Source organism: Carassius auratus, chromosome 38 (assembly GCF_003368295.1).
Source record: "Carassius auratus strain Wakin chromosome 38, ASM336829v1, whole genome shotgun sequence".
In the NCBI taxonomy this organism is placed as follows: Eukaryota; Metazoa; Chordata; class Actinopteri; order Cypriniformes; family Cyprinidae; genus Carassius; species Carassius auratus.
In genome coordinates this window covers 11890266-11916089 of record NC_039280.1, presented here as the reverse complement: position 1 = coordinate 11916089, position 25824 = coordinate 11890266, and the positions used below count along the sequence as shown (strand labels likewise).

At 39.0% G+C, this 25824-nt stretch overlaps 2 protein-coding genes across 2 annotated transcripts; both read right to left on the bottom strand.

Annotated features, from left to right (window-relative positions):
- Positions 1-592: 592 nt before the first annotated feature.
- On the bottom strand, positions 593-11872 carry oga (O-GlcNAcase). Its single transcript, XM_026224154.1, has 16 exons — positions 11189-11872; positions 10931-10982; positions 10708-10805; positions 10478-10608; positions 10230-10401; positions 10021-10119; positions 9654-9938; positions 8942-9100; positions 8218-8843; positions 7477-7651; positions 3821-3906; positions 2752-2856; positions 1637-1728; positions 1347-1539; positions 1044-1203; positions 593-756 (listed from the first exon to the last, which is right to left on the bottom strand). Exons 1-16 carry the CDS (start codon positions 11346-11348, stop codon positions 620-622), a joined length of 2730 nt encoding a protein of 909 aa, XP_026079939.1. The 5' UTR covers positions 11349-11872; the 3' UTR covers positions 593-619.
- A 1540-nt stretch (positions 11873-13412) lies between these two features.
- Positions 13413-25408, bottom strand: pprc1 (PPARG related coactivator 1). The gene is made up of 14 exons (XM_026224152.1): positions 25272-25408; positions 23345-23470; positions 23050-23202; positions 22867-22932; positions 20829-22569; positions 20686-20739; positions 18623-18683; positions 18265-18329; positions 15998-16649; positions 15684-15884; positions 15313-15388; positions 15105-15226; positions 14871-15022; positions 13413-13909 (listed from the first exon to the last, which is right to left on the bottom strand). Exons 1-14 carry the CDS (start codon positions 25350-25352, stop codon positions 13809-13811), a joined length of 3651 nt encoding a protein of 1216 aa, XP_026079937.1. The 5' UTR covers positions 25353-25408; the 3' UTR covers positions 13413-13808.
- Between the last annotated feature and the right edge of the window lie 416 nt (positions 25409-25824).

Sequence of the window (25824 nt, the reverse complement as noted above, 5' to 3'; positions counted from 1 at the left end):
TAAGAGAGCTCACAGACCCTGTTTGAATCTGGAAATGTATTACAATGTCCTAGAAAGCAATACCATGAAGTTATTAAGTCCTTCTAGATTATTGCTTTGAACATATAAAGCACTGAAATGAAATATTAAAAACAGTAAAGTGAAGATGTCTCCTATCAAGTAATGGCAAGTTTTCAGTCTAGGAACTAGACGTTAACTTAAACATGCACATATACTGAACACAAACTGCAACTCAGCCATATCTTAAGAGATTTAGTGGTTGGCCAACTCAAGCAAACGGTACACCAGAAAAAAACTCAAAGTTACTCATGCGTCCTGAATTAACCTTGCAGAGCCACTTCAATTATTTTTCCATTTCTGAACACACCAATGTGTGCATGCGTGTACACCCACTTCCACCACGCACTGGCAAAGTGAAATTAACAGCACCTACATTTCTAGAAGTGCATTCGACATATGATGTGAATGAAGCTACAAGTCACCAGAGTTGCCATTACAAAACTTGTGATAGTCACATGAACAGGTAGCGTGTTGGGGCCAAAGCTTTGTGTAATTTCTGCAAGGCTCCCGCTGTACTCTTTTTTTTTTTTTCTTCTTTTTTTTTTCCAGCAGCTCAGATTCACAAACTCCTCCCCATTATTATAACATTTTTTGGGAATCCCTCCATTTTGGCCACTTCAAAGCAGCCCAGTTTGCTATAAAAGTCCAACATCCGTTTGTCCATCTGGCGGACCTCACAGAAAGCACCATGTGAACCTGACAACCAAGGAGGAAAAGATACGTTTATGAAACAAAGAATTTAAACAAAACACACAAGTCCTCTAACATGTTAACATCCGAAATGTATGAACTATAAACACTGCTTACTAAAGTCAAAGTCAAGTGTGGTAAGAGAGGGAAGATCACTCAGAATTTAAAAGCAGCTTTAATGTACAATGTATTTAATTACCAGTACTCCATGTAATAACAATGTTATTACTATAACAATGAATAATGTATCATGTTAAATAAAAGCACATGCCACACAAACAAACTTTGCCTACCATTGGCTTTCAATGATGAGAGGAGACATCCCATCATGCTTTTGGCAACACTGGGGTCAGTAACCTTTGCGTGAATGTCCACTTTAATGAGTGATGGGAAGTTACTGAGGAATGATTCTGGTAAGCCTTCCTCCTCCTCATGGAAACTTAGCATCATTTTCTATAGGGGAAAACATTATTAAAGTTTCTGTACAGTTGCTGTGTGTATATATATATATATATATATTACAAACTTCAGATTTTGTTGAAGTTAATAAATCGTTCCATAAATAGAATTATACGAAGAAGACATGACATGCTAACCTCAGCTTCTGACAGGTCCTTCTCTGTGTCTGGTTTGTTGTATTTCTCCTGCATGAATGGAATCCAACTCATCTTGCATTTCTTCACAAAAGGTTTGACATCCACAGTGCCCAGAGCATAGCCACAGATACCTTCCTCATCCTCAAGCACAAACCCATAGTCTGGGCTGAGCGTCAGGAAACCTCCTACTAACCTGCAATGAGAAAGAAGATGGTAAAAAAGGTCACGTTATTATTCAAGCACCCACAATACATTAATGTGACTAAACAAAGTGGAAGCTCAAAGCACACCTGTCTCCAATAAGGTCTGGTGACTCATCTGAGAAAGAGATGCCGTCACAGCCCTCAGTGAACATCTCTTTGCAGATCTTGTAGACAGCAGACTGAGGACAGAGAGTGAGAGAGATGCAGTGTGTGAAGGCATCTGACAGCTTTCATTCCACAAAGTGCAAGCCCTCTAAGGACTAACAGGTGGACCAAGACTGCTGTTTCAGCAGAATGCTTCAGATGTGCTGCAAATAAATCTAAAAGCACAGCTTAAACTGGGACACCTCAGCTGGGAATTCAAGCAGCCAACAGCAACGTTTTATTTAGACAGAGCATCGACAGAGTTTTCAAACTACAGACAGCTTACCGTAGACAAGTCATGTCCTCAACATAAAGAACAAAATTAAAATTTTAGGGCCGGCTGCACAGCTGTGTGCAGGCTACAACTTGTTGCAATGTAAATGGGCATTAAAATACAAATGATCCTCTACTAAATGATTTTGCGTTGCACCATTAAAATTATTTGAATGCAACTCTAAGTATAAATTAAATATTTATAGAAGCCTGGTGATAAGCTTGAAAAAACAACAAATTGATTGAATTGCATCATTAATGCAATGCTCATATTTTACCTAATTTACTTAAATCCAATAGATATACATTTACACTTCTTTACATTTTAAAAAGAGAGAACATTATGTAAATAAATGACTAATTGCTATTTAACACAAACCCAATTTTTTTGTAATTAGTATTTCTTGCCCTCTTATTAATAAAAAATTTAAGGTATAGATTTCTGCATTTTATTTACATTCATTATTTACACAGATGTTATGTTATTTACAAAATAACTACTGTGGTATTACATGCTTAAGTATCAGTGGAAACGCATTAATTTAGAAAGCATTTTTTGGATGATTGGAGGTAAATGGAAAGCTTATGAACTACTAGCTACGCCTTAAGAGCAAATAGTGCAAGCAAATTAAGAAGGCTGCAGTAGATAGTTACCACCTAGCTAGTTACTTGACCCTTGTCTGGACTTTAAATTTTAAATAAGAACTTACAAATGGCTAGAGTTTTTTTGCAAATAGAAAATAAAATGGCTGATATCAGTGGTTAGAAGTTTTGAGAAAACCTACCTCATCTTTGGGAAAGTAAGGCCTTATGGAATAGATTTTTGAAGTTGGCATTGGTGGTGGTGGCTGGTAGAAAAGATCATTTGCCCCATCAATTGGCAACAGTCTCTGTGGAGACCAAAGCAAAAGCATTGTACAGTTTAGTATCTCTCTAGATTTGACCATGTGACTGCAACTTGAAACTTGGGCTGCTGTTTACCTGCTCAAGCTGAACTGACCTCAAACAATGGAGCTGAACAAGAATGTGCCTAATAATGGCATGGGAATAAATCGCTTCACAAGTAAACTTGCTTCTCTGGTAGGTCAGTGTACAGCAAGAGCACGTAAACATCATGCAAAAGTTACGCACCACTGAAAATCATTGCCACCTTTTTTTCTGAGAAACAAAAATGAAACAAAATTACGCAGGCTTGGTCTGAAAAAGGCTTAACTGGCTAAAGGAGATGCTCCTTTTCCACTCTTTTTCGCTGCGCAAGATCTTCCTGTAGGGAAAAGAATGAAGCTGGCGCGCAAAGCAAAACTCCATGACCAAATATTTCCAGGTTAAAACACCTTTTCCTTAACTGACCATTTAAGATAGCTGAATAACTCTGAGATGTTAAGTACGCCGAGTTTATGGATTAGTAATCATTTGTTCATGGAGCTTTAAGCAGGTTCGCAGTCGCACACGCAAGCGCGGTGTTGTGGACGCAGGCGCAGACAAAATGTGGTGATAATTTTTGCGCTGTTTCCTGCAAAGAAACAAGATGTCATAATATAAAACCTAGCCATGCTGCGCTGACGCAAGCGCAGGGGGAAAAGCAGCATCTCATTTGGGCAGTTGTTGAAAGAAATCCAAAATTTAGGCTGGGTTAGAAAACGCCATCACCCCAAACACTAGTTCTGACCCATTTTAGTTTACACTTCACTAAAAAGCCCAAGTGGCTCTCAACACCCCTTCACTTTTCTATGCAGCTGCTGACAGCTCACCTTCAACAGACCAACCCATATCCTTTCGCAACCATATGAACATCTAAAACAATTGAAAATATATCTTCGTGTAACATTTTGCTGGTAATTCAATATTGGATACCTGGAACTCTCCTGCTAGACCGCCCCTAAAGGCCCAGGGCTCTTGGTCGCCACTTAAGAACTGTGCTGACGACTGACTACGACACCCTGTTGAGATCAGATCCAAGCGGAGAACATTATGTGAGGGGCTTTCTGGCATAATGAGGGGGAAGGGGTATAGGATAGAGGTGTCTTATTTCCAAATAACTTAAAAATCATGATTAACAACAGTGAAAACTGCATATATCTTCTGCCTAGGGCTCAAGCAGCTTAAGCTTACAATGACAGAGGGCTTACACTGACTGCAATGCCAGATTTGGGGCGCATTACTGAAACCATAAATTTTGACATGATTCTTAAGAATTTAGAATCAAGTGAGGTTTGTGATGCAATCTAGGATAAGGTCTCAAGCACTAACACTTCAACTAAATAATGCTGCTAGTCTGTGACATGTAAGAATTATTGGCTGTATCACTTTTCCTACATTTTAGACGGCCTGTTGTTGGTGATATGTCATCAGTTCACTCGCTGGTACTAAATAAGCTTCAGCTGTTTAAGCCCTCTAAATTCTAACCTTCCTCTGAAGTCACATTTAGACCTATCTGCCTTGTCACATGACTATCAAGCACTCTTCATCAGCCATCACAGTGGACAATTTCTTTGATCGATTAATAGTTCATATCATATAATCTTATATGATCGACAGAGCAGATCTGGACCCTTCATGGGCAAGTCACAAAATAAAAACCTAATTCAAAAGTCTGCAACAACTGAATCTTTCCAATCACTACGCACACTTGCTCCTGTAGAATATAACTTGGGGGAATAAAAATTGAGTGATTTTCATTGCTATGGTACACGCTTTAATCTGCCACTAGAAACCCAGTTCTTTCTAAACAACAGTACCAATGTGAGGGGATGAGGACTCGGCGTCATGTAACAAGACAAATGCGGCGCACATCCCAATCAATTTGATCAGAATTAAAACACATCCTGTGGTGAAATGGCTGGACGCACAACACACACCATCTGAGGGGAATTTTACCACATCCTTTTCTTTTTTATGTATTTATTCAGAACATAATTATCTTTGTAACTTAATAGTCTTACTATGGAGGCGTGTTTAGATGACTGAGTCAAGCATATCAATTTTCCCCTAAGTTGGTGTGGTGAAGCTGGTCTGAGCCATTTCAATTGGGCCTACTGATAGAAACAAAATCCATGTTAGAGCTGCCAGAGAAAAGAATTAGGGGGTTAACACCTTACACTTGAGCTATCGCAGCGCAAATGTGACTTCAAAGCATTTCCTCTCCTGATAATGCACATAATGAAAATGTATTCATAAACCCCCCCCCCCCCCAAAAAAAATTATAATCGCAGCACTGTGTATACATCAGGCACTGTCCATCCAATAGCAGTAGAAACTTGTGCTGAGGATTCTTCCATCTGTACATAATGAAGGGAGAAGACAATAAAAGAGCTAATTAGTAACTGATCTCAGCACGACAGCAGTGAGCCGCTGACTGAATGCCATCTGCACTGCTTTGGACTGTGTAGAAATGCTGGATGAAAATGTGCTGGGATTTGGACTGTCCGTGCAAACAGAGGCTGAGAAGCATATTGAGAGGGTACTGTCCGAATAAACTAACCTACATTAAAAGAACAGTTAAATCAATATGAATAAATCTAATTTGTCGTCTCGAATAAAGAGAAGCCTTTATGGGTGTTCTGAGAAAATAAGCCAAATGTTTAAATCAGATTGAACAGAACACCCTCATTATGTGACAGATTATACATTTGATTTTCCCCTCCATCAGCTAATGACAACTTAGATGTGGCATGCCAGTTTTGGTTGCTGCCTGCTGTGTTGCTTTGTTATAAAGCTGGACAGAAACCTGTAAATGAAATGTGGTTACCAAGGTAACCCAGGCCATGCTGGTGCTATAATTACACAACCGACTTCCAACGAAAACCTCATTTAGAGCAGAATCCGTTACTCTAACTGTACTGTAGTGATGCCCAGAAGCTACATGGATAACAAACATGGGCATTCTCAGTAAGTGACGGGTCTCTCAATAAAATCATCATAAATAAAAGGGCTGGCTAATGACCCAAGAGCTTCTCAGATAAGAGAGCCTTCAATTCGCTGACTGCACAACTGTATGTAGGACCATGAGAACTGTGTACAGTTCACTGGAATGTAGTGAGCAGACCAGATCAGTTCAGTTAGAGTAAAGCATACGCTAGGGTTGTTTGTGGAGTCTCTTCCTATAATGCTCATAATCCGCATACATGATAAAAGAAAATCCATTAAGTACAAAGTATTCATTTATGATGCACCAGAATAGCCTTACACAGCCGCCTTGCTTTCCAAGATCGCATGCGCGGCGCGCTAGGGGCTTATTTTCCTTCACGATCACACCCTTGATCGAAAGAGATTGCAACAGATGTTGCCAAGTTAACGCACAATGATACTGAATGCACAGCAAGCAGCAGGACCCACACCGGCAACTGTGACCACAGCTGTCCAAATCATTCTACCTGATCAAGAATGGCCTGAAGGAGAGGCATTGGCTAGCAATGAGGACAGCATCCAGTCAGTAGGGAATTTACACAATATTTACACTAAAAAAAAGAAAAGGCAATCCGTTACTCTAACTGTACTGTAGTGATGCCCAGAAGCTACATGGATAACAAACATGGGCATTCTCAGTAAGTGACGGGTCTCTCAATAAAATCATCATAAATAAAAGGGCTGGCTAATGACCCAAGAGCTTCTCAGATAAGAGAGCCTTCAATTCGCTGACTGCACAACTGTATGTAGGACCATGAGAACTGTGTACAGTTCACTGGAATGTAGTGAGCAGACCAGATCAGTTCAGTTAGAGTAAAGCATACGCTAGGGTTGTTTGTGGAGTCTCTTCCTATAATGCTCATAATCCGCATACATGATAAAAGAAAATCCATTAAGTACAAAGTATTCATTTATGATGCACCAGAATAGCCTTACACAGCCGCCTTGCTTTCCAAGATCGCATGCGCGGCGCGCTAGGGGCTTATTTTCCTTCACGATCACACCCTTGATCGAAAGAGATTGCAACAGATGTTGCCAAGTTAACGCACAATGATACTGAATGCACAGCAAGCAGCAGGACCCACACCGGCAACTGTGACCACAGCTGTCCAAATCATTCTACCTGATCAAGAGTGGCCTAAAGGAGAGGCATTGGCTAGCAATGAGGACAGCATCCAGTCAGTAGAGGAAATCAATATTTACACTATACGTAAAAAGAAGTAAGAAAAGGCAAGTGTGCACTAGACTGAATTTCCATGAATGGCAGACTTTGCCCAAGAAATTTCAGTAGCGCATGTGGAAGCTGTTGATACTGTGCGTGAGGACTAAGGTCTTATAATTGAGTAGAAAAGTGTTAATTCACTCTCTCAAGTCTAAAAATATGCTCTGTGCCATCTGTTAAGAAATGCATTTTGAGCATCTGAAATCTTAGCAATGCCACTGTAAAATGGTGCAATGCATGAAGTGCAGATCTGAACGTTTTATAAATCGATGGCTACTGAAATGGGTGCTCATTGTTTTTGGATTCTACTGAATAATGTTCAAGTATTTCATCGGCTCAGCATGGTTAAAAAGCCTTAACAAAGAGATGTCGCCATACCTACCTAACCACTGAACAAATGATTTCACCATTGAGACGATACTCTTTATATCCCAGATATAGGGATACAGGTCGTAAAGAATGGTCCTGTTGGCTGAGTTGGAGAGTCTGGTGAACATCTGGATGACGGAGCAGCACATCTCCTCAAATGTTTCCGCTCTAGATTGCCATTCAGCTACCTATGTGAAACATAGGAATACCACCTTTATCATAACCACACCACCAAACGTCTCCTGCTTCAACACAACTCAGCAACTGCAAAAAACTTGCAATTACCTACAAAGTGAGTCATAAAGGCACCACCATGTGGTGAAAATAATTACTGCATTTCCACCATTTTGTGACTAGAGTATATTGAGCAAACATTTTTTTCATATTTAATTTAACATGGACAAAACAAGGCAGTGACAAATTAAATGAGTTCCCATACATTTTGACCAACAAATTTCTATGACCATTAATAATCATTCAAACCTACTCAGATTGGCAAATGAATCATTCTGAATCATTTGTGAAGCAGTTAATTTGCAGATTTTGCTCAAACTGTAAAGAATGATTATCTCACAAATCAGAAAAGGATGTTTTATCCCACAAAAGAATTTAAAGTACATTAATTATAGGAATTTCCAGGTATTGATGAATCTTACATTTATATATCTCTAAATATATATTTATATGACTGTCCAGGCCAAGATAAACACAATTTTAAAAACAAAAACTTGCTTTTAAACATTACAATGCTCACCTTCTCTGGATCCTTTGCTTTGGAGTTTACACTAACATAATTGCTATTTGCTCTCAACCAGTTAAATTCTTTCAGCATCTGTACTGCTTTGGGACCGTGTTCGTATGGCAGGTAGAAGAGTTCAGCTAGCAGGGTCAGATCCTCCAGAGTAAGTGGCTCAGTAGTTAACATTGGCTTCTCGTTGGGGCCTGGAACAAACACTTCCTTGTTGAGCTGATCATCAGTCTGCATTGGTGCAATGTCGCTGCCTGAATCCTCTTGAATGGACATCTCAGGGGACTTGGACTCTGTCAGGCTCTCTTTGTCTGTGTCCATGGGTCTGAGATCTTCTGTCATTTTAGCCTTGACAATCTCTGTGAGGATCTGGTTGACATTTTTAGTGTCTTCCACCTCGTCGTGTTTCTCCACGACCATCTCCATGGGTTCTTCGTCAGACTCCTTCTTCTCCACCTCCACCTCCTCTTCTTTGCCAAGCACATGCAGTTCATCGCTAAGGGGCAAGGTTGGACTCATGATGGGCTGTTGGAAGACTGTAGTCACTGATGTGGAATTGCCTAGACTGGGCACAGTGAGTGCAGGAACATCTATAGAAGTGCTTTTAGTTCCACTGTGAGGAACCTGCCGACCTACAACAAAGAAAGAAAGAAAGGTTAAGGTAGATGATACCAAATTCAGAACAAATAAGATCACGTCTCATAATATCACACAAATAATTAATAGTTACTGTTGTACTGATGAGGCACTCCAAACTCGCTGAGCCATTCAGTGAGAGCCAGCTTGAGTGCGATCTGTGGGCTGTAGAGGATGTCTGTTTCTAACTCCTCATCACTGCCTTCGTTTTCCAACTTTATCTGGATGGACACGGTGCTGTCTTCACTGTCCGCTACACACAGAAACGAGAAGCTGTGAAACTACAATCAATCAAGATTAAACGCACAAATATGATATAATGTTGATGAATTAGGTCAATCTTAATCAATCATATGAGCCAAATCAAGAATAAAGTAGAATTCATAAGGAAAAATCCATTTCAGAATATTAGCTGTTCTTGGGATATAAATCCACATTAAAATTTTATCTGAATCAGCATGAAACGGAAAATGCAATTGTCCTTCCTATTGTGATGACAGCTTCTAAAAATGAGGGAAAAAAAGGTCAATTTGGATTCGATTGGATCATTTTCATTCGCTACCTGAAAGATCTGCACAGATATATCTTTTATAATTTATTTTTTTTACATTTATAACTTATTTTTTGTCTTTACAATGAAAGTATGTTGGAACTGAAAATGTTTGTTCATGCTCAATGGAAAAAAAACATCCGCACAGGTTTGGAATGACTTGAGGGTAAGTAAATGATGAGCATTTTCACTCTTCAGTAAACTTACTTAATTTAAACGTATTATAAAAACAATGTTTCCATAAAGACATACTTACTCATGACAACATCTTTTCTCACTCCATTCATGTTAGACTTGTACCACGTGGCTAACGTGTGAATGGCCACAAAATTAGACTCAAATTCACAGTTGGGGTTGGTGAGAACTCCCTTCAGCCGAGGGATGAGTTCTGTGGACCTGCCTTTATAAGGCCCCAAAAAAAGTCTCTTCTGATCGTAGTCATTAGCATGAATATTGTCCCAGATGACAGGAGCTCTCCTCAGTATCTTTGTGACTTCTTCAATAGATTCAACAGTAATGTCTTTAGAAACTACCTTGGGACCTGTCAATAACGGAAAGGCACTGTTAAAATCCACAAGAGAGCAAACTATTATTCCAGTCCCCTCAATGAAAACACAACTTACCTGTCCACAGCACCTCAATACCAGGAAGCAGCTTTTCTCCTACTGTGCGCAGGTAAGGCGACTGAGACACATTTGGATAACAAAATGTTCCACAATACTCTGAAGACAAGGAAACATTAAACAATTATGTGAATGTACGAAATAGAAAGAATGCATTAGCATCACACAAAGCAGCATGGTTACTTAGTAAGTAGTAATAATCATCTTACCTGTGGGGCAAAATACAAATATTTCAGGTTCTCCCAAATATTGGAAGATCTCATTGGTGATAGACACTTGAGCATGTGCAAAGGAGCTGAATACCTCCTTGTCAGCTGGACAGATGTTATGATCAATGTCATCAAAAAGTAAGGCAAAGGACTTGCACCCAAAATGAGAGACCTGCACAAAAGACAAACACTGTCATAAAAACACTGACAAAAGCACAGTATAAGCTTCCGAATAGGTTCATTCTCACCTGGTCTAACTTCCTTTTGAGTGTTGACACTTCCTTCTGATTTGAGAATGTAATGTCCAGGCCAGGGGAAATGGCATAAATGAACTCAATCCCGTGCTCTTTAGCAGCACTTATTAAAGTTGTGAGTTGTTCTTTAGAAGCAAAAGACATTAGATTAATAAACTTAAGCCAAACAAAGCATAACGACCAGTAAATTTTAAAAGAGCATGAAAATATATATATATATTCACCTGCTTCCTCAACAGAATACATTTCTCTCCAAAACATTCTGTGTTTGTAGTCATCTTTTGGGGCATACAGATAGGTGTTCAAACCCCATTTCTGCTGCCTGAAACACAAAAATAGTATTAACGATTACAATAGTGTGTATAAACTTGTCCAAAAGAAACAGACTGAGATTTACTGGTAAGTTGAATCAGAAAGGGGCAGGATATTTGCACATTTGCACAATACCTCCTGAAAAGCTCTTTCCTTTGTTCCATAGTCCATGGCCGTCCATAGAAGCCTGTGTGGAGAACAAAATAATAAAAGACATGTTTTTATTTTTGACAAACGCAGCATATTCCACAGATGCCACAGTCAAGCAACACCTAAGCAATATATAAAATTAGATGTTTTCTAGCAATGTAGGCAACTAATTAGACTGATTTTAACGGTTGCATATGCTTTAAATTTGGCAGCATTACGTTGGATTTGTCTAAATTCGCTCACCCTCCACCACCCCAGTGATGAACTTCCTGCGGCCTGTTCGCTCAACCCCGACACTGGGCTCGTCCACGGGACACTGCGAATCCGCGACAGCTTCGCTTGGCACTGGATTGGCTTCACTTTCTGACAGTGTCGACTCGATTATTTTGTCTTTCTGAACCATTCTGAATAGTGCTTAACAATTTATGTTGGAAGAATCAGTCTAGTCGTCAGCCAGAGGTTTTCTTCTGCAGAAACACTACCGTTACTAGGTTAGTAGGTCATTGAGTCACCGGCAGGGAGCGGACTTCTGTCGGATGCAGATTTTCTGCACGAACTAACGTTATCTGCAGATTTCTTCGTTAAAACACGACAGTGATTCACATACAGTTTTAAAGTCTTTCTGTATTATATCTGGACTGTCTGCTCGCTCTCGAGCAAGCGAATAGGGCCCGTGTTTCAACGATGTCAGTATCGCAAATGAGCATTGACGTTACCCGATGTTTTCTCTAGTGACTTTTGTCGAGTCTCTTTACATCATGTGCTAATCATAAATTAATGTCGTTTAAGCTTACTGTAACGTTACACCTGCATCGCGACTTCAAACCGTTCCTATCAATGTAACGCAACGTTCGTCGACACGGTTTAATTTTGCACTCTTCTTCCTGTTTACACTTACTGCGCAGACTCACGAAACCGGTTTGAACCAGTAAAGGACGGTTTGTGCGGGTCTGAAAACAAATCTCTAGCGAAGCTCTTAAAGGGGCAGCGGGAACATTAGCTCTTGTCCAGCCTGAACGAGAAGGCTGGACGGGAACCTGTTCATTTAATTCATTCGATAATAATCTTGGATACATTTTATACAAATGTACGTGTAAATGTATTAGTACAAAGGAACTTTGTTGCGTTTCTGTACAAAACCAGAAACACTGACATTATCGGAGACTCTTTGCATTAAAAAGATTATTAAGACCAAGTATTTTATAAGTTGTATAACATTTTCTTTTGTATTTTTAACCCAGTGTTAATTATAGTATTGTATAAGGTTAGTGTTTTCAGAAAAAAAAGCTAGTAGAAAACGACCTATATTTAAAAACCTAGTTTAAACTTGTTAACTTTCTGTGATACCGGAATGGTGAACATCTCTTACGTCCAAAGTCTCTGTGGAGACGTGCGGTAATGAATAATGTTTATTAATAACACAATAGTAAATACATTATAATAAAGGAATTACAAGTTTATATATTTTTGGATAAAATAGTTAATCTAGGGTATGTTTACCTATCACATTAAGCAGCCATTGGCTTCTTGCATATGAGATATCACCCCAATAAGTATCGTGAATGGTTTGTTCCATTGCTTCAGCGCTAGTTTTAGTTTTTATACAGTCTATGGTTTCAACCCAACGCACATGGTCATAAATGTATACCGGTAATCTGAGGAAGTGTTCTTCTGAGTGACTTAATGTCCATAAATGTATTTACACGTGACGTGACGCATGTTATTTGATTGATTTAGACTAACTTAGTTAAACAGAGACAAAACAGAGCATGATTTCTTCTTTTCTTGCATCACAACAGTAAAATAACAATAATAATAACAAAAAATAATTCTGTTTATAAATATAACGTTCTGGAAATATGTTTGTATTTGAAGTGGCCAGATCTCTTTCCATCTATGCCATTTTCATCACACTGGCAAAAGGTACTGAGCAGCAACAAATGAACATGGTAAACTAAGAAACCCAAATTCTATAATCTGCATATTACACATGAATACATTAGACAATTGTAGTAAGGTGTCACAGTGCAGGATGAAACTTGTCTGAAAAATCACCAGCTCCGATACTGGTCTACTCTTTATTTCTGTGCACAGCCCTCTCCATCTACATTACACACCCATAAATGTGGAAGAGGAATCTCAAGACAGCAATCAAATCAAAGATACTGATCAAGACTACTGCAATGCTCTGCTGACCAGCCTTCAATCCAGCACAATTAGAGGTGATCCACAACACAGCTGTGTATCTGATTTTCATTCAGACAAAAAGGACCACAGGCTCCCAGTTTAAAATTGATCTATGACATGCAATTAATCTTTTTTTTTTTTTTTGTAAAATGAGAATCCCCTTAATTTATACACTAATCAATATGTTGTTTATTTGGTTAATTTGTTAATTGTTAATTGTCGAGATTGAAAATTTACATGAATGTTGCAAGGGTCTGTTCAAGAGAGAATGACACACTGATTTTTAATCTCAGAAGAGACACAAGAACAATTTTTAATCTCAGGTTTATTTAGGTTGAAATAAATTCATCATTATAAACCCGTTTTCGCCAACATAATGTTTTCATTCAGTTCATGTTAAAATGTATCCAACATTGAGCATTTCAGATTAAACATTTAAATAAATTTAATCCTTTTTTTAAAAACTCTATTATTTCATTCCACAGTTTCATTATTTCTTTTTTTTTTTTGCACTTTCAAGTTTTCTTACAAATCTTCACTTCAATAGAAGGTGTAAACTTGCAGAAACAAACAAAAACACAGAGAAAAACAAAACAACAAAAACCAAAAACAGTAATTGAGGGGCAACACTTTGCTTGGAGGTAATCGGTCTTCTCTCCTGTGGCTTGACTAATCGTTACCTTTTAAGGTTCTTCTGAGCCTGTTTGAGTAAAGTGTCAAAGTCTAGTGCATCAAATTTGCCTTTTGTAGGCTGTGGATCATACTCCCGGTTTGAATCTGAAAGAAATCAAAAAGAGACTGTAGCATCTGGAGTCTTTAACAGGAACACTTTCAAAGACTGTCAATGAGTGATGAATTAAAATTTCACCACCCGGAAATATACAACAGAAACATCAATTGTCCTAAAGTTACAAGATGTAAATATGTCAGCAGCATATGATGCGCTTAACTGGGACCAAAAAGTATGCTTGAATAGCAATATGTAAAATTTGAATCAGAAATGGATAGGCTACACGTTTGCTGAAGAAATTTTGTTTGACTGGTTTCTGAGAACTGAGAACACAACACCCTGAATCGCATAAAATTTGTATAGGGTTCCAAAAGACCTGAGAAGTATATTTGTCCTATGCAATAATATTTACACATGTGATGACGCAATTTGCAAAGCACCTTTATTCCTGGAGGTGGCGATGATTCACTCATAATTACCATAGGCAATTATAAAACAAAAGAATATCATCAGCAAAAACTGAACTGGTTTAAGTGGCATTACAGCAGGGCAATTACTGTATGCAATGAAATATAAATGTGATTATAAATGGGATAAATATAATTTGATGCTGGGTGTGGTGAATAAGCTGCCAGTGATCAAAATACTGTTTTTGAAGTCATTGAAATCAATATGGTTGAGATAGCGAATATGAGCCAGATTCTGAATGTACTGTGGAAATGCGCTCTGACGACGACAGCGATGGTAAAGTCATCAGCTTAAACTGAACCCTTCTAGATTTCAAAAAGGAACAAAACATGCTTTATATTGTATTCTTCTATAATTGTTCTTAAAATGTTTAGATAAGTTTTTTGTTATTGCAGCAGTTAGCGAACCATCCATATATATGTCTGGGTCACTAAAGACCTGGATATGTTATAATGACTGGCAAAACATTCAAGCATTTAAGAGTTAAATGAATTAAAAAAACAAAAAAACAAAACAAAAAGGGGATGATGCTAAGCTCACCAAGATCAGCATAACTGGTCTTGCAGAACTGTCTCCTGCCTCCAAAGCACAGGTCAAATGGAAGCTCATTCTGCTCTCTCAGCTTGCTTCCATTCTCAATAGCGTCAAACGCATCCTTGGTGTCATAGTATGTAACAAAGCCATAGTTGTCCCTGAAATAATAAGAGAGTTAGCAACATACTTTTTTTTTAGTGTAAACAATATACCAAATAAATACAATTAAAAAAGCCATACCCATTTTCTCTGAAGTGCACAGTGCATTCCTCAATTTCTCCGAAGAATGAGAAGCGTTCCTTCAGCTCTTTACGAGTCATGCTTCCACGAATTCGTCCAACATAAACAACTCTCCGCTCCTCCTACATAACATTTAAATTACAATGTTAGAAATCAGGTGCCTTTGAGGAAAATCTAAAGGCACGTCTTTCTTGATTAAAATACTCACAATTGCTTTCTCCTTCCATCTTTTTGAATCCTCATTGGAATTTTGTATACACCGGTAACCAGATCTCTGATTAGGGCTATCAATAAAATCAAAACATATTAGGATTATAGTTAACTAAACCATGACCATTTAAAAATTATATATTTTTTTATTTTTTATAAATAAACTTGATTTCAGCTAGTTGCCAAAGTGTTCTCAATTTTAAGTTTTACCCTGATGTCTTAATTAAAACATGAATAAAATTTCTTTGAAAAAAATTCAACAAATCTAATAAAATTTTCAAATGAAAATGGAAGATCAAATTCAAAACATTAGTTAAAAACTGTAATAGCATCTCAAAGACACTATGTAACACTGAAACATGTCGCCACCTTCGATGACTTTTCCAGTGCCTCTGCCCGATGTCGGAGGAGCGGGATCTGGATCGAGAGCGGCTGCAGCTCCAGGATCCAGAGCGTGAACTTGAATATGAATACCGTCGCCGGCGGGGTGGGGAAAATGACCTGGAGCTGGATCGGGAACGAGACCGAGATGATGAACTGGATCTGCTGCTTGAGTGACGAGACCTGTATCTGGAAAATGAAAAAAAAAAAAAAATACACATTTGGCAAAATCCTCTAGAATGATGTGCTTCAAAAGTTCATTTATAATTATTATAAATGTGTATAACCACATCAAAGCTGACCTTTTCCTAGGTGGTGAACGTGATCGGGAGGAGGAGGAGCTGGATTCTGAGCTACTAGAGGACCTGGCTCTGTATCTCCGCTTCGAGCGGCCTCTGTCTTGTTGGTACTGTTTGGAGGAACGCTCAGAGTAGTTCCCAAATTCCTGCTGGTTGCATTTTGCTTCAGCCAGTAAAGAGCTTTCAGAGTCAGGCCTGCTTGGAGAGGTGTCTGGAGTCTCCAAGGCAGAACTTTTTAATGTACACCTATCTGCAGAAGGTTGACTGAGGCTGAGATGTCTCTGGGTTCCCTCTGTAACTGAAGATGATGTAGCTTTGCTGTTCTGGGCTAGCTTGTTGGGTGGTAGCTCAACGGTCTTGATAACAATGCTAGGCTGTTGTTTGACATTCCACCGACTGCCAACTTCATTTGGACAGGGTTCTTTTGGAGGGAGGCAGTAGTCGTGGTCAAGGGAGAAAGGCTGAGTCTGTCCAGTAGAAGTAGGGGTCTGAGGCTGGCTGCGCAGCTTATTTGAAGGTAGTGGTCTCGCCTCTATCTGAATGGCCTTGTTAGTAGTTGGTTTAAGGACCTCTGACTTCTTGGTTTTACCCAGTAGTGAAACTGGTGCAATAGGCTTCCACACCTGGTGTGGGGGTGTGGCAGGAGGTGTGAGACCTATGGGAAGGAGTCATTTGTTGGAGGTTACTTTTATTCAAAGAAATGATAAAGGCTTTAAATGCCAATTTTTATATACAGTGGCCTCAAAATTGATTTGCATTTAAATTAATTTGTTTGCATTACATAAGTCAAACCATGTGCCATTTATTTTAAATGAATAAGCTATATATGTACACTAGTTCAAACGTTTGGGGACAGCAAGATTTTTTTTCTTTTTCAAATAAATGCTGTTCTTTTGAACTTTCTATTCACCAAATTATCCTCAAAAGTATTTTTTTTGCTCCAAATCAGCATATTAGAATGTCTACTGAAGGATCATGTGACACTGAAGACTGGAGTAAATGGAATAAAAATATTAATACTTTTTTTAAATGAAAAAAAAAAAAAGATTAAGAGACTTTTCAAAAACATTGAAAATCTTACAGCCATCAAACTTTTGAACAGTAGTGTATATGTATTAAATTTATAAAAACAACAACAACATGTACCATGTATTTTGCACAAAACATTTATTTTAAAGGTCCCCTTCTTCGTGATTCCATGTTTTAAACTTTAGACAGTGTGTAATGTTGTTGTTAGAGTATAAATAATATCTGTAAAATTATAAAGCTCAAAGTTCAATGCAAAGCGAGATATTTGATTTAACAGAATTCGCCTACAAAAAACGACCCGTTTGGACTACAGCCCTCTAGTTCCTGCAGTAATAACGTCACTAAAACAGTTTTTTTGACTAACCACCGCCCACATGAATTCACAAACAGGGGGCATGGCCTTGTTGCGCTCCGACAGAGAAGGAAGAGCTGTTTGTGTTTTTCACCATGTTGTTGAAACACTGTTTTTTCCATCTCTGAGTCCAATCATCTTTGTTTGGGCTTCCCAGGAACACTGTACTTTGAGATTAATGGTTACAATTTATGTTTAACTCTGTTCCCGAAAATTATAATGCACATGTAAAACTATGTGCAGTTCATTTAGCTGAGGACAGCTTGCTGAGGACAACTTTCTCAATCTCAATCAGTTTAATGCCGGATTTGCACAAAGATTATTCTTGAAAGATGGAGCAGTTCCCTCTTTGTCTGGAGAAGGCGTTGTTTATGGACCACAGCTGGTAAGTGTATTTTATTATTTAAGTTGGTGCGTTTAACAGTTTCTGTAACCTATTACACAAAGGGCAACGCTGTTTAGCTTTGTTAACTAGATGTTAGGGCTGTGCAAAAAAACAAATGCGATTTTCATGCGCATCTCGTCAGTAAAAACGCTCCTGTGACTATAAATACATCTCCAGCACGTGCGTTCTAGCCCAATCACGTTACCAGGAGGGCAGCCTGCTCTCAACTGCTGTCGAATCACTACACAGGAACCACTGGCCCAATCAGAACTCGTTACATATTTCTGAAGGAGAGGCTTCATAGAACAAGGAAGTCATCAGCCCGTTTTTGTGACAGTAAAAAAAGCAGTATACAGATAGGTGAATTGTGTGAAAAATAATGTGTTTTTTTACACGCGAAACATGAACACATGTTATATTGCACATTGTAAATACAATCAAAGCTTCAAAAAAAAGTGCGTAAAACGGGACCTTTAAAACAAACACACAATAAAAACACAATACCTGCTGTGCTTCCCAGGTCATGGTTGCGGGTTTTCTCCACTGCCTTAGTGTCCACCTGCTCATAACTGAATTCAAAATAAAAATATAAATGAATACAATCAGCAGTGGAAACTATGTTAAAAGCACTGAATTACTAATGTTGTTAAAACATTGCTCAGACTAACACAAGCTATGCTTGTTAGTCTCCATCCACCTTCACATTCTGAAGCCATGATGGGGGACTTCATTTGTTTCGGTAGGTCTTGGCGATAAGTGGCCTTTGGCCACACACACATACACACACACAAACACTGAGTTTGGTGTGAGAGCAGCACAAGGGCTGTAGGGTAACTCCATCACTCCACCTCATGATACTCACCTGGAGTTTCCTACAGCGGCTGCTCTACCACAGACCTCCGGTACACTCTTCTCCTCTTTGGCTGGAAAGAAAAAGTAGGGTTGTGAATGACCAAATACAGGAGGGTAAGATGGGACAGACCCTTAAAATAGATGAAACAATCAGACTGTCCAGCATCTAGCAGAATACGGCCACAAGCAGCGTAATGTATTGTGACACTCTACAAAAAATGCATTGCATCTGCCCACTCAACAGCTGAAAAGCAGCAGACTAAAGATAAATGCTTGCTTAATGGATACGCTGTCAGTTTTCCGACCCAGCATATCTACAGACAAAGACAGCCAACTGGTTTTAAAATGGTTTTGTTAACAGGGCAGAATTCCAGCAGTTCAATGAGCTCATGCTTGCATAGCAGCGGCTTTCATTGAAGCCACGCCTTCTCTTAAAGGAACAGACCCTATTCTTCAGGTGTGATGATACAAGCAAAACTGTCTATTATTAATAGCATAGCTGTGTAAAAAGCACAGCTCAGACAACAATTATCAGTTGGTCAGAATGGCGAATTCACGTGACCTAGTTGGAAAATAAGCAAATTCTGTGGGGAAAATTATTTGTCCATAATTGACACTACTGATCCTGATTACACATTCCTATTGGAATGACCAAAATATATTAAATCTGTTGATCTTTAGTCTTGATATAGTTCTATGTGACTTGTTGTAAAATATATACAAAACAATAACCATTCAGGTTAAAAACAGAATATCACTAAGAAAAGGAAACAAACCTTTACATCATTTGAACCAACCCTCTTAATTGGAAGTAAATCACTAATAAATTCTCAGATTTTACTCACCAGTGTGTTTGTTGGAGGCTAAGTATAAGTTTAACTGTAAACTGTAAATAAGTTAAACTGTAAACTCTAGTGTGAAGGTGCACAAACGCCATCGCTTTCTCTCACACACACACACACACACAGAGAGAGAGAATTGATGTGCTACATTTAAACAATATTCTTTGTTGCATTTTCCTGTCAAAACAATGGCGATCCTATGGAAGTCTTCAGCTTTTAAGGACAGTTCTTATTATTAGAATTCGTATCATTATTATCCCATCAGTATTTTTTGAACGTTTTTTCCCCAAAGTGTCCGTAGAGGGTTGTGAACCGAACACGACTATTACGTCAGTAGAAGATATTTTTTTTGTGATAACTTTAATCTAACCACTAAGTCATGTTTAATTGTGAACTCTGTATTTGCAATCTGTGCTTAACCTGGCAACATGGACACAAATTCTTTCATCTCAAGAATGACAACTTTTTCCAAGGTCAAATGTTGGCCTAGTTGCTTAAGGTGGGCGTACACGGTGCGAATTTGGATGGTCGGAAGATCGTATGTCCACATACACGTCACGAGTGAGTTTATCTGAAAAACATACGGACGAGGTGATATACTACACGATTTTACGACCTGCCGAGAGAGAGAGAGAGAGAGAGAGAGAGAGAATTAAAAAGCATGGTACACGCTGCTAGAAACCTCATACAGCGCTCGCTGTTCAGTGAGTTTATCCTCCTGGTCAATAGTCCACATTCGCCGTGGCGCTGTTGTCTTCGTCTTTCTTCTTCGTGGTTTTCCTACTTCGTGATTGGTCAACTTCAGATAGATCAATAAATCGGCACACTCAACCGCACACGTCACGAATTCAAACGGACAGCTCACAAACTTTTAAGACATGTTTAAATGTCGGGAGCTCAGGAAGTGCTCGTAAGGCACTCTGCTCGGCTCGTAATACCTCGCACATGATACGACTTGCGACCATATGGACATACACGATTTCCACACGGTTAAAAAAAAAAAAAAACAGCAAAAATCACACCGTGTACGCCCACCTTTACAAATAAATGGTCTGCATTCTAAAGAAGGAAGTATGGGTTTACATACATTCACTAAGAGGGCACTCATTTCCAAAGAAAGCTCTGCTGTGCTCAGCATTAACACCCTTCACAAAGTCTGCTTGACTTGTAGCATGATTTTAACAACCCTCAAATACTTTGAGAGTAAAAGCTCTGAGATTATATCACTTACACTGAGATTCCTCAAACTGCTCCAGGAGGCTTGAAAGATCAGCAGCTTCAATACCTATTAAAAAAAAAAAAAAAAAAAAAAAAGGTTTATAATAAACCACTCCACAGAAATTATAACCTAACAAAATATGAACAAACGCTCACCAATTTCACTTGTGAAAGACTCAATCAGCTCAACTGTGGTGTTTTTCGGTTTGGGGATCTCAGAGGAAGCCATCCGCATCTGCTCTGCCAGTTCAACAACTCTGGCCTGAACTTGAGCCGAGAAAAACGGCTGAGCAGCTATTGGTGCAACATGAGGCTGTGACCGTGAGGTCAGCTTTTTAGAATTAGTTGGCACTGTGTTTTTGGCTTGATCAGACACAGGGGCCAAAACAACCTGCCCGGCCTCTCTCTTTGCAGGCACAGCAGCACTAGGTATATGAGGGCTGGAGTTTGAGCTCTGAACTTGTGTAGTGATCATCTGAGGCCTTGAGGAAGCTTCGGATGGAGCAGCATCGGGGTTCTCATGTAAACATTCCTTATGGCTCTGTGCACTGAGACCTTGAGGGCCTCCAGATGTAGTAGACACTGATAATGAAACGGTCCTACCAGGAGCCACATTGTTGATGGAGGCAGAGGACTTGGTGTGAATAGTGTTTTGTGGCACGCTGATGGGAGCAGGTAGTTTTTGGGGTGAGGGTTGGATTAACTGGGGTGAACTTTTAGATGCATCAGAAGGTGGAGGGGTTGGTTTAGAAGTTTCAGGTTTCTTAGAGGAAGCCGTCAGTGAAGCTGGTGGGGTGAGCAAAGCCTCGGGTGTTGGGGGAGCAGCGGGTCCTCTCGGGTGCCATGCCGGCATGATTTCAGGCGCAAGGTCTTTTTTAACAGGAGTATGCATGGTTTTACGTGGATCTCTGGCATTGGGGTCTGGCAGGCAGGGTATTGGTGGAAGCTCCTTGGGCGGTTCAGGCAACTTGGGCCATTTAGTGCTGTAATCCTCCGTTTTGTCCACCGGATCTGGTTTCTTCTGCTGGCGGAGGAGACGGTATTGCTGTAAACTCAGAGGTTTGGGCTTAGTTTCATGTTTGCTAACAGGTGCCTGTTTCGAGGGTTCTACCTCCACAGACTTTTCAAGGGGTTTGTTCTCTGGCTGTGAGACAGTGATTTTTGCTTCAGCCGGAGGGGTTGTGATATACTCCTTTTCAACCTGAGGTTTAAGGGTCGTCAACTCTGTAGGACGATCAAGTTTAGCGTTTTTGGGCTCTGCCGATGCGAGCACAGGTGAGAAAGTCACCTTTTTCTTCTTTCGTTCTTCTGGGCATTTCTTCTGTGGCTCTTCTTTAACTCTTGAGCTTCTCAAAACTCTCTGTTCAGCTATAGGGGCTTCAATAAGTTTACTTTTCTTTTTCCCTTTACGTACCTTGACAACCTCTTTCTCCTCCTCCACAGGAGATACTTTAGAAGGAGGTGGGACTTTTTTAGCACCATCTTCAAGCTTTGGTTCTTGCTCGTCTCTGCTATTCTCTGGGACTCTTTGTTCACCTTCTGCGGAGTCTGTGTGGGAAAGTGGGATGCTGAGATCTGGGATTGCCAGGATGGGCTCTCCATGCTCTCCTTGATCAACCACTTCTAACAAAAGGCCCCTCTCAGGCAGAAGATGCTCTTGTCCCTCTTCTCCTTCCACACATAATGTCATGCAGTAAGGGTGCATGTGTTTTACTAAATCACTGAGATTAACAGGCATACTCTCTCCATCCTGCTCTAAGGACACAGGAAGGCACCAGTCAAATTCATCCAGTGATTCCAAATCAATATTGGCTATGGGGGTCAAAAAACTATTGTCTCCATCTTCCTCTTCTCCTTCACTGTTCTGCTGGGACACTCTTTGCATTCGTGGGAGACTCTATAAAACGAAAACAAAACACGTCTTACATTATGCCTATAAAGTAAGGAAATGAAAGAAGTTATGATGGCCACATGGCAGCCATTTTCACAAACTTCTAGTGAGAATTGCTTATAAACTGGCTGTTGTCAGCAAAAGAAGCTTTAGTTCCCTATGCAGTTTTTCACCAAAATAAAAGATGTTTCGACATTTGAAACTGAAGGATTTAAATGTATCATACAGCAATCTTCTTATTTACAATTAAATCTAAATAATAGGTTAGACATTTTGTTGAAGAAAGTTTAAGAACTTAAATACCTTCCCAGGAAATTGTCTTGTGTGAATCATTGACTCTGGAGGAGACCGTGTGATGAACTTTCTCAGCTAGAGTGGGGGAAAAAAATATATATTGATATCTGAAAATTAATTGAGCTGTCCTACAAAATGAAACTAATAAACAACTAATGCATTCTTGACATGCTTAGACAGGTGAAGACTCACTGGTGAATGATCCTGACCCTTCTGCCCTGAGAACAGGTCTGAATCCGGCAGAGTGTCAAAAGGGGACAAGTTTTCATCATCAACATTGTCAAGTATTTCAGTGAGAGCTGTGAGCAGCGTCGCTTCACTTTCCTCATAAATATTACTTTTAACCTGAAAAAGAGGAAACAATTTATAAATACCATTGCTGAGTGAAATCAAAACAAGTGACATTCAATAAACAAAACATTATGCTGAAATCAATTCATGCAATGAACAAGTCTTCTGTTGACAATTTATAAAAGGCTTTAATTACTTCTCCAGTGGGGCTTTCTTCAAAAATGGACAAAATAGAAGGATCAAGACAGCCTTGCAAAGCCTCCAGAGCATCTCCATTGTTAAGGCCAGGATACTCCAGACAGCCGGCACTGAAGCTTTCCACCTGCAAGAGAAGGAAAAACAAAAAAAGAGGTTAAAGTTTGCCGACTTAAAATAGTTGGTCTTGCTTGAGCCATCAGCAAACCAGACCAATCAGCCAAAACACTTCAACTTTAAACTGTAGACGCATTTCTGTTCCTTTACTGGACATCCTTTCGGAACAAAACGAGTATTAATATATAGATTATTATTTTTATGCATGTGCCTAAAACCATAAATTACTGCAAGGTGTGGTATGCATTAGGTGTGGCTGCAATCAAGTCAATGTTCCTATATATATATATATATATATATATATATATATATATATATATATATATATATATATAAAAAAAAGTACATTGCTCAACAGCAAACAATGTGCTGTATTTGAGGCTTGTAATTGGTGGCCTGTCCAGTAGCAGCTTTGGTATTCATAGAGTTCACAGCATCATTTATCAACAGAAATGCTGAAATGTTAACACTTTATTCCCTTTAATATATAGACAAGCTACTTAAAATCCAGAAAATCATCATATTCCTAAATTTGAAATAGTGTTAAATACGAAAAATATTAAATGCAAACATAACCAGTTAATTAAGGCGTTCATTCAAGTTACAACCACGTGTTGCGCAAATCACGACATCCTGCCGCAGTGCATTACTGGGCAAACCCAACACCGGCAGAGTTCAAAACATGCCTCGCTACAACAAATCCTAAGTGTTATTTTCCCAAAAACGATAAAGATTTTAAAAAATCAAGACAGATTGATTATAACAAACCATTGCGTTTAAAAAATAAACATGGACTGAAATGAAAGGCTGCGGAGATTAAATACACACGGCCCAAACACGACTGACCCACTCACACCTGCACCACGTGCTGGACAGCGAACCAACGCAAACCGCGATGAACGACTGGGGACAAACTTTCTTATTCACAGTCAGGACAACGCGAAAGACAATATATGCAACCAAACGGAGCAGAAATAATACTTAAAAGATACTATCATAACAAGTAATATAAGTGACAGACGCCATCTGTTGAAATACCGATTGTGATTTATTTTAAACTATATCAGGCCTAATGTAACTTACTAAAAAAGTGCAGTTAATGAGTGAAATGTTTAAGGTAACATTTACGACAATGCATGAAAACAAACGCTGGTAAGTTCCATACTTAAAATGCGTGAACCACGTGGGAGTGAGAGAGTCACTGGAATATCTAACAAACAACAAGAAAGCCAGATCTGACCATTAAAGCAATATCTGTATTAGGGAGTCCATAATAAATAATGACAAAATACATAAGCATTAAATAAAATAACCTTCTTTAGATCTGACACGTTTAAACAGCTAACCATTCCTGGTTACAGATTATTTATCACCACCATCAAACAATGCATTTATGATTTACAAAATGCTAAACTAAACTTTTATTTGATTTATTTTAAAGAGAGAGAAATGACTGTAGTTGAATCATGGACTCGAGTGATAGAGTAAGGTCAGAAGAATGCAGAAGCATGGCAACATCAGCTAACAGGAGCAAACTTATACAGTCATTCCTTGACATGCGACTTCTGTAGATACGCAAGAAATCTAGCAACACTTGGAAAGTAATAAATGTTTATTTTCCTACAACCATTTCTTAAATAAACTCACAGGTGGCAAGAAGAACCTTAAAAGCTATCTCACCATCACCATCCACGTGTCACAAAGTCCTGCACATCATCACGTATTTGCCTCGAATATTATACAATGTGATGAATGTCAACAATTTCATTCAGGCGCAACACTCACTAAGTATCCATATGTGCTGTTCTTACCTCGTCAAGATTCACCGGTGAGAACATTTGAGTATTACAGGCTTTTAACATCTCCTCGCCTGTTCCCCACCGCGCCGCCATCTTACAACTCAAGTGAACTCAACTGTGTTGAAAAACGTGAATCAATGAAGGCGCAGCAGCCAGTGTTGCCAGATTGGATGGACGATTTCCAGCCCAGAAGCTCACAAAAACCCGCCCAGCCACTCCAACAAAAAACTGCCCAAAACTGTCAAATTAATGTGATAGAATGTCAGTCAAGGTTGTTAAGAGCCATTTTAACTCCTTAACACAAAAGAATGACGAAAAAATAATATATAACAACGTTGGATAAATTTCCCATGGATCAAATCGGGGCAAATATATTAAAGAGAATTACCAAAATATAATTAAATATGCAAACTATCAATTTCAATAACGTCAATCAAGTAATTCACCGATAAAACACATGCATCGTTTTCAATGTCAAGTTAGAATTTAAATGCAAAAAAGTTCCCAATAAAAGTGATAGGAAAAAACAACAACGTAATTAGGTATTTCACACGTGATTATGCAC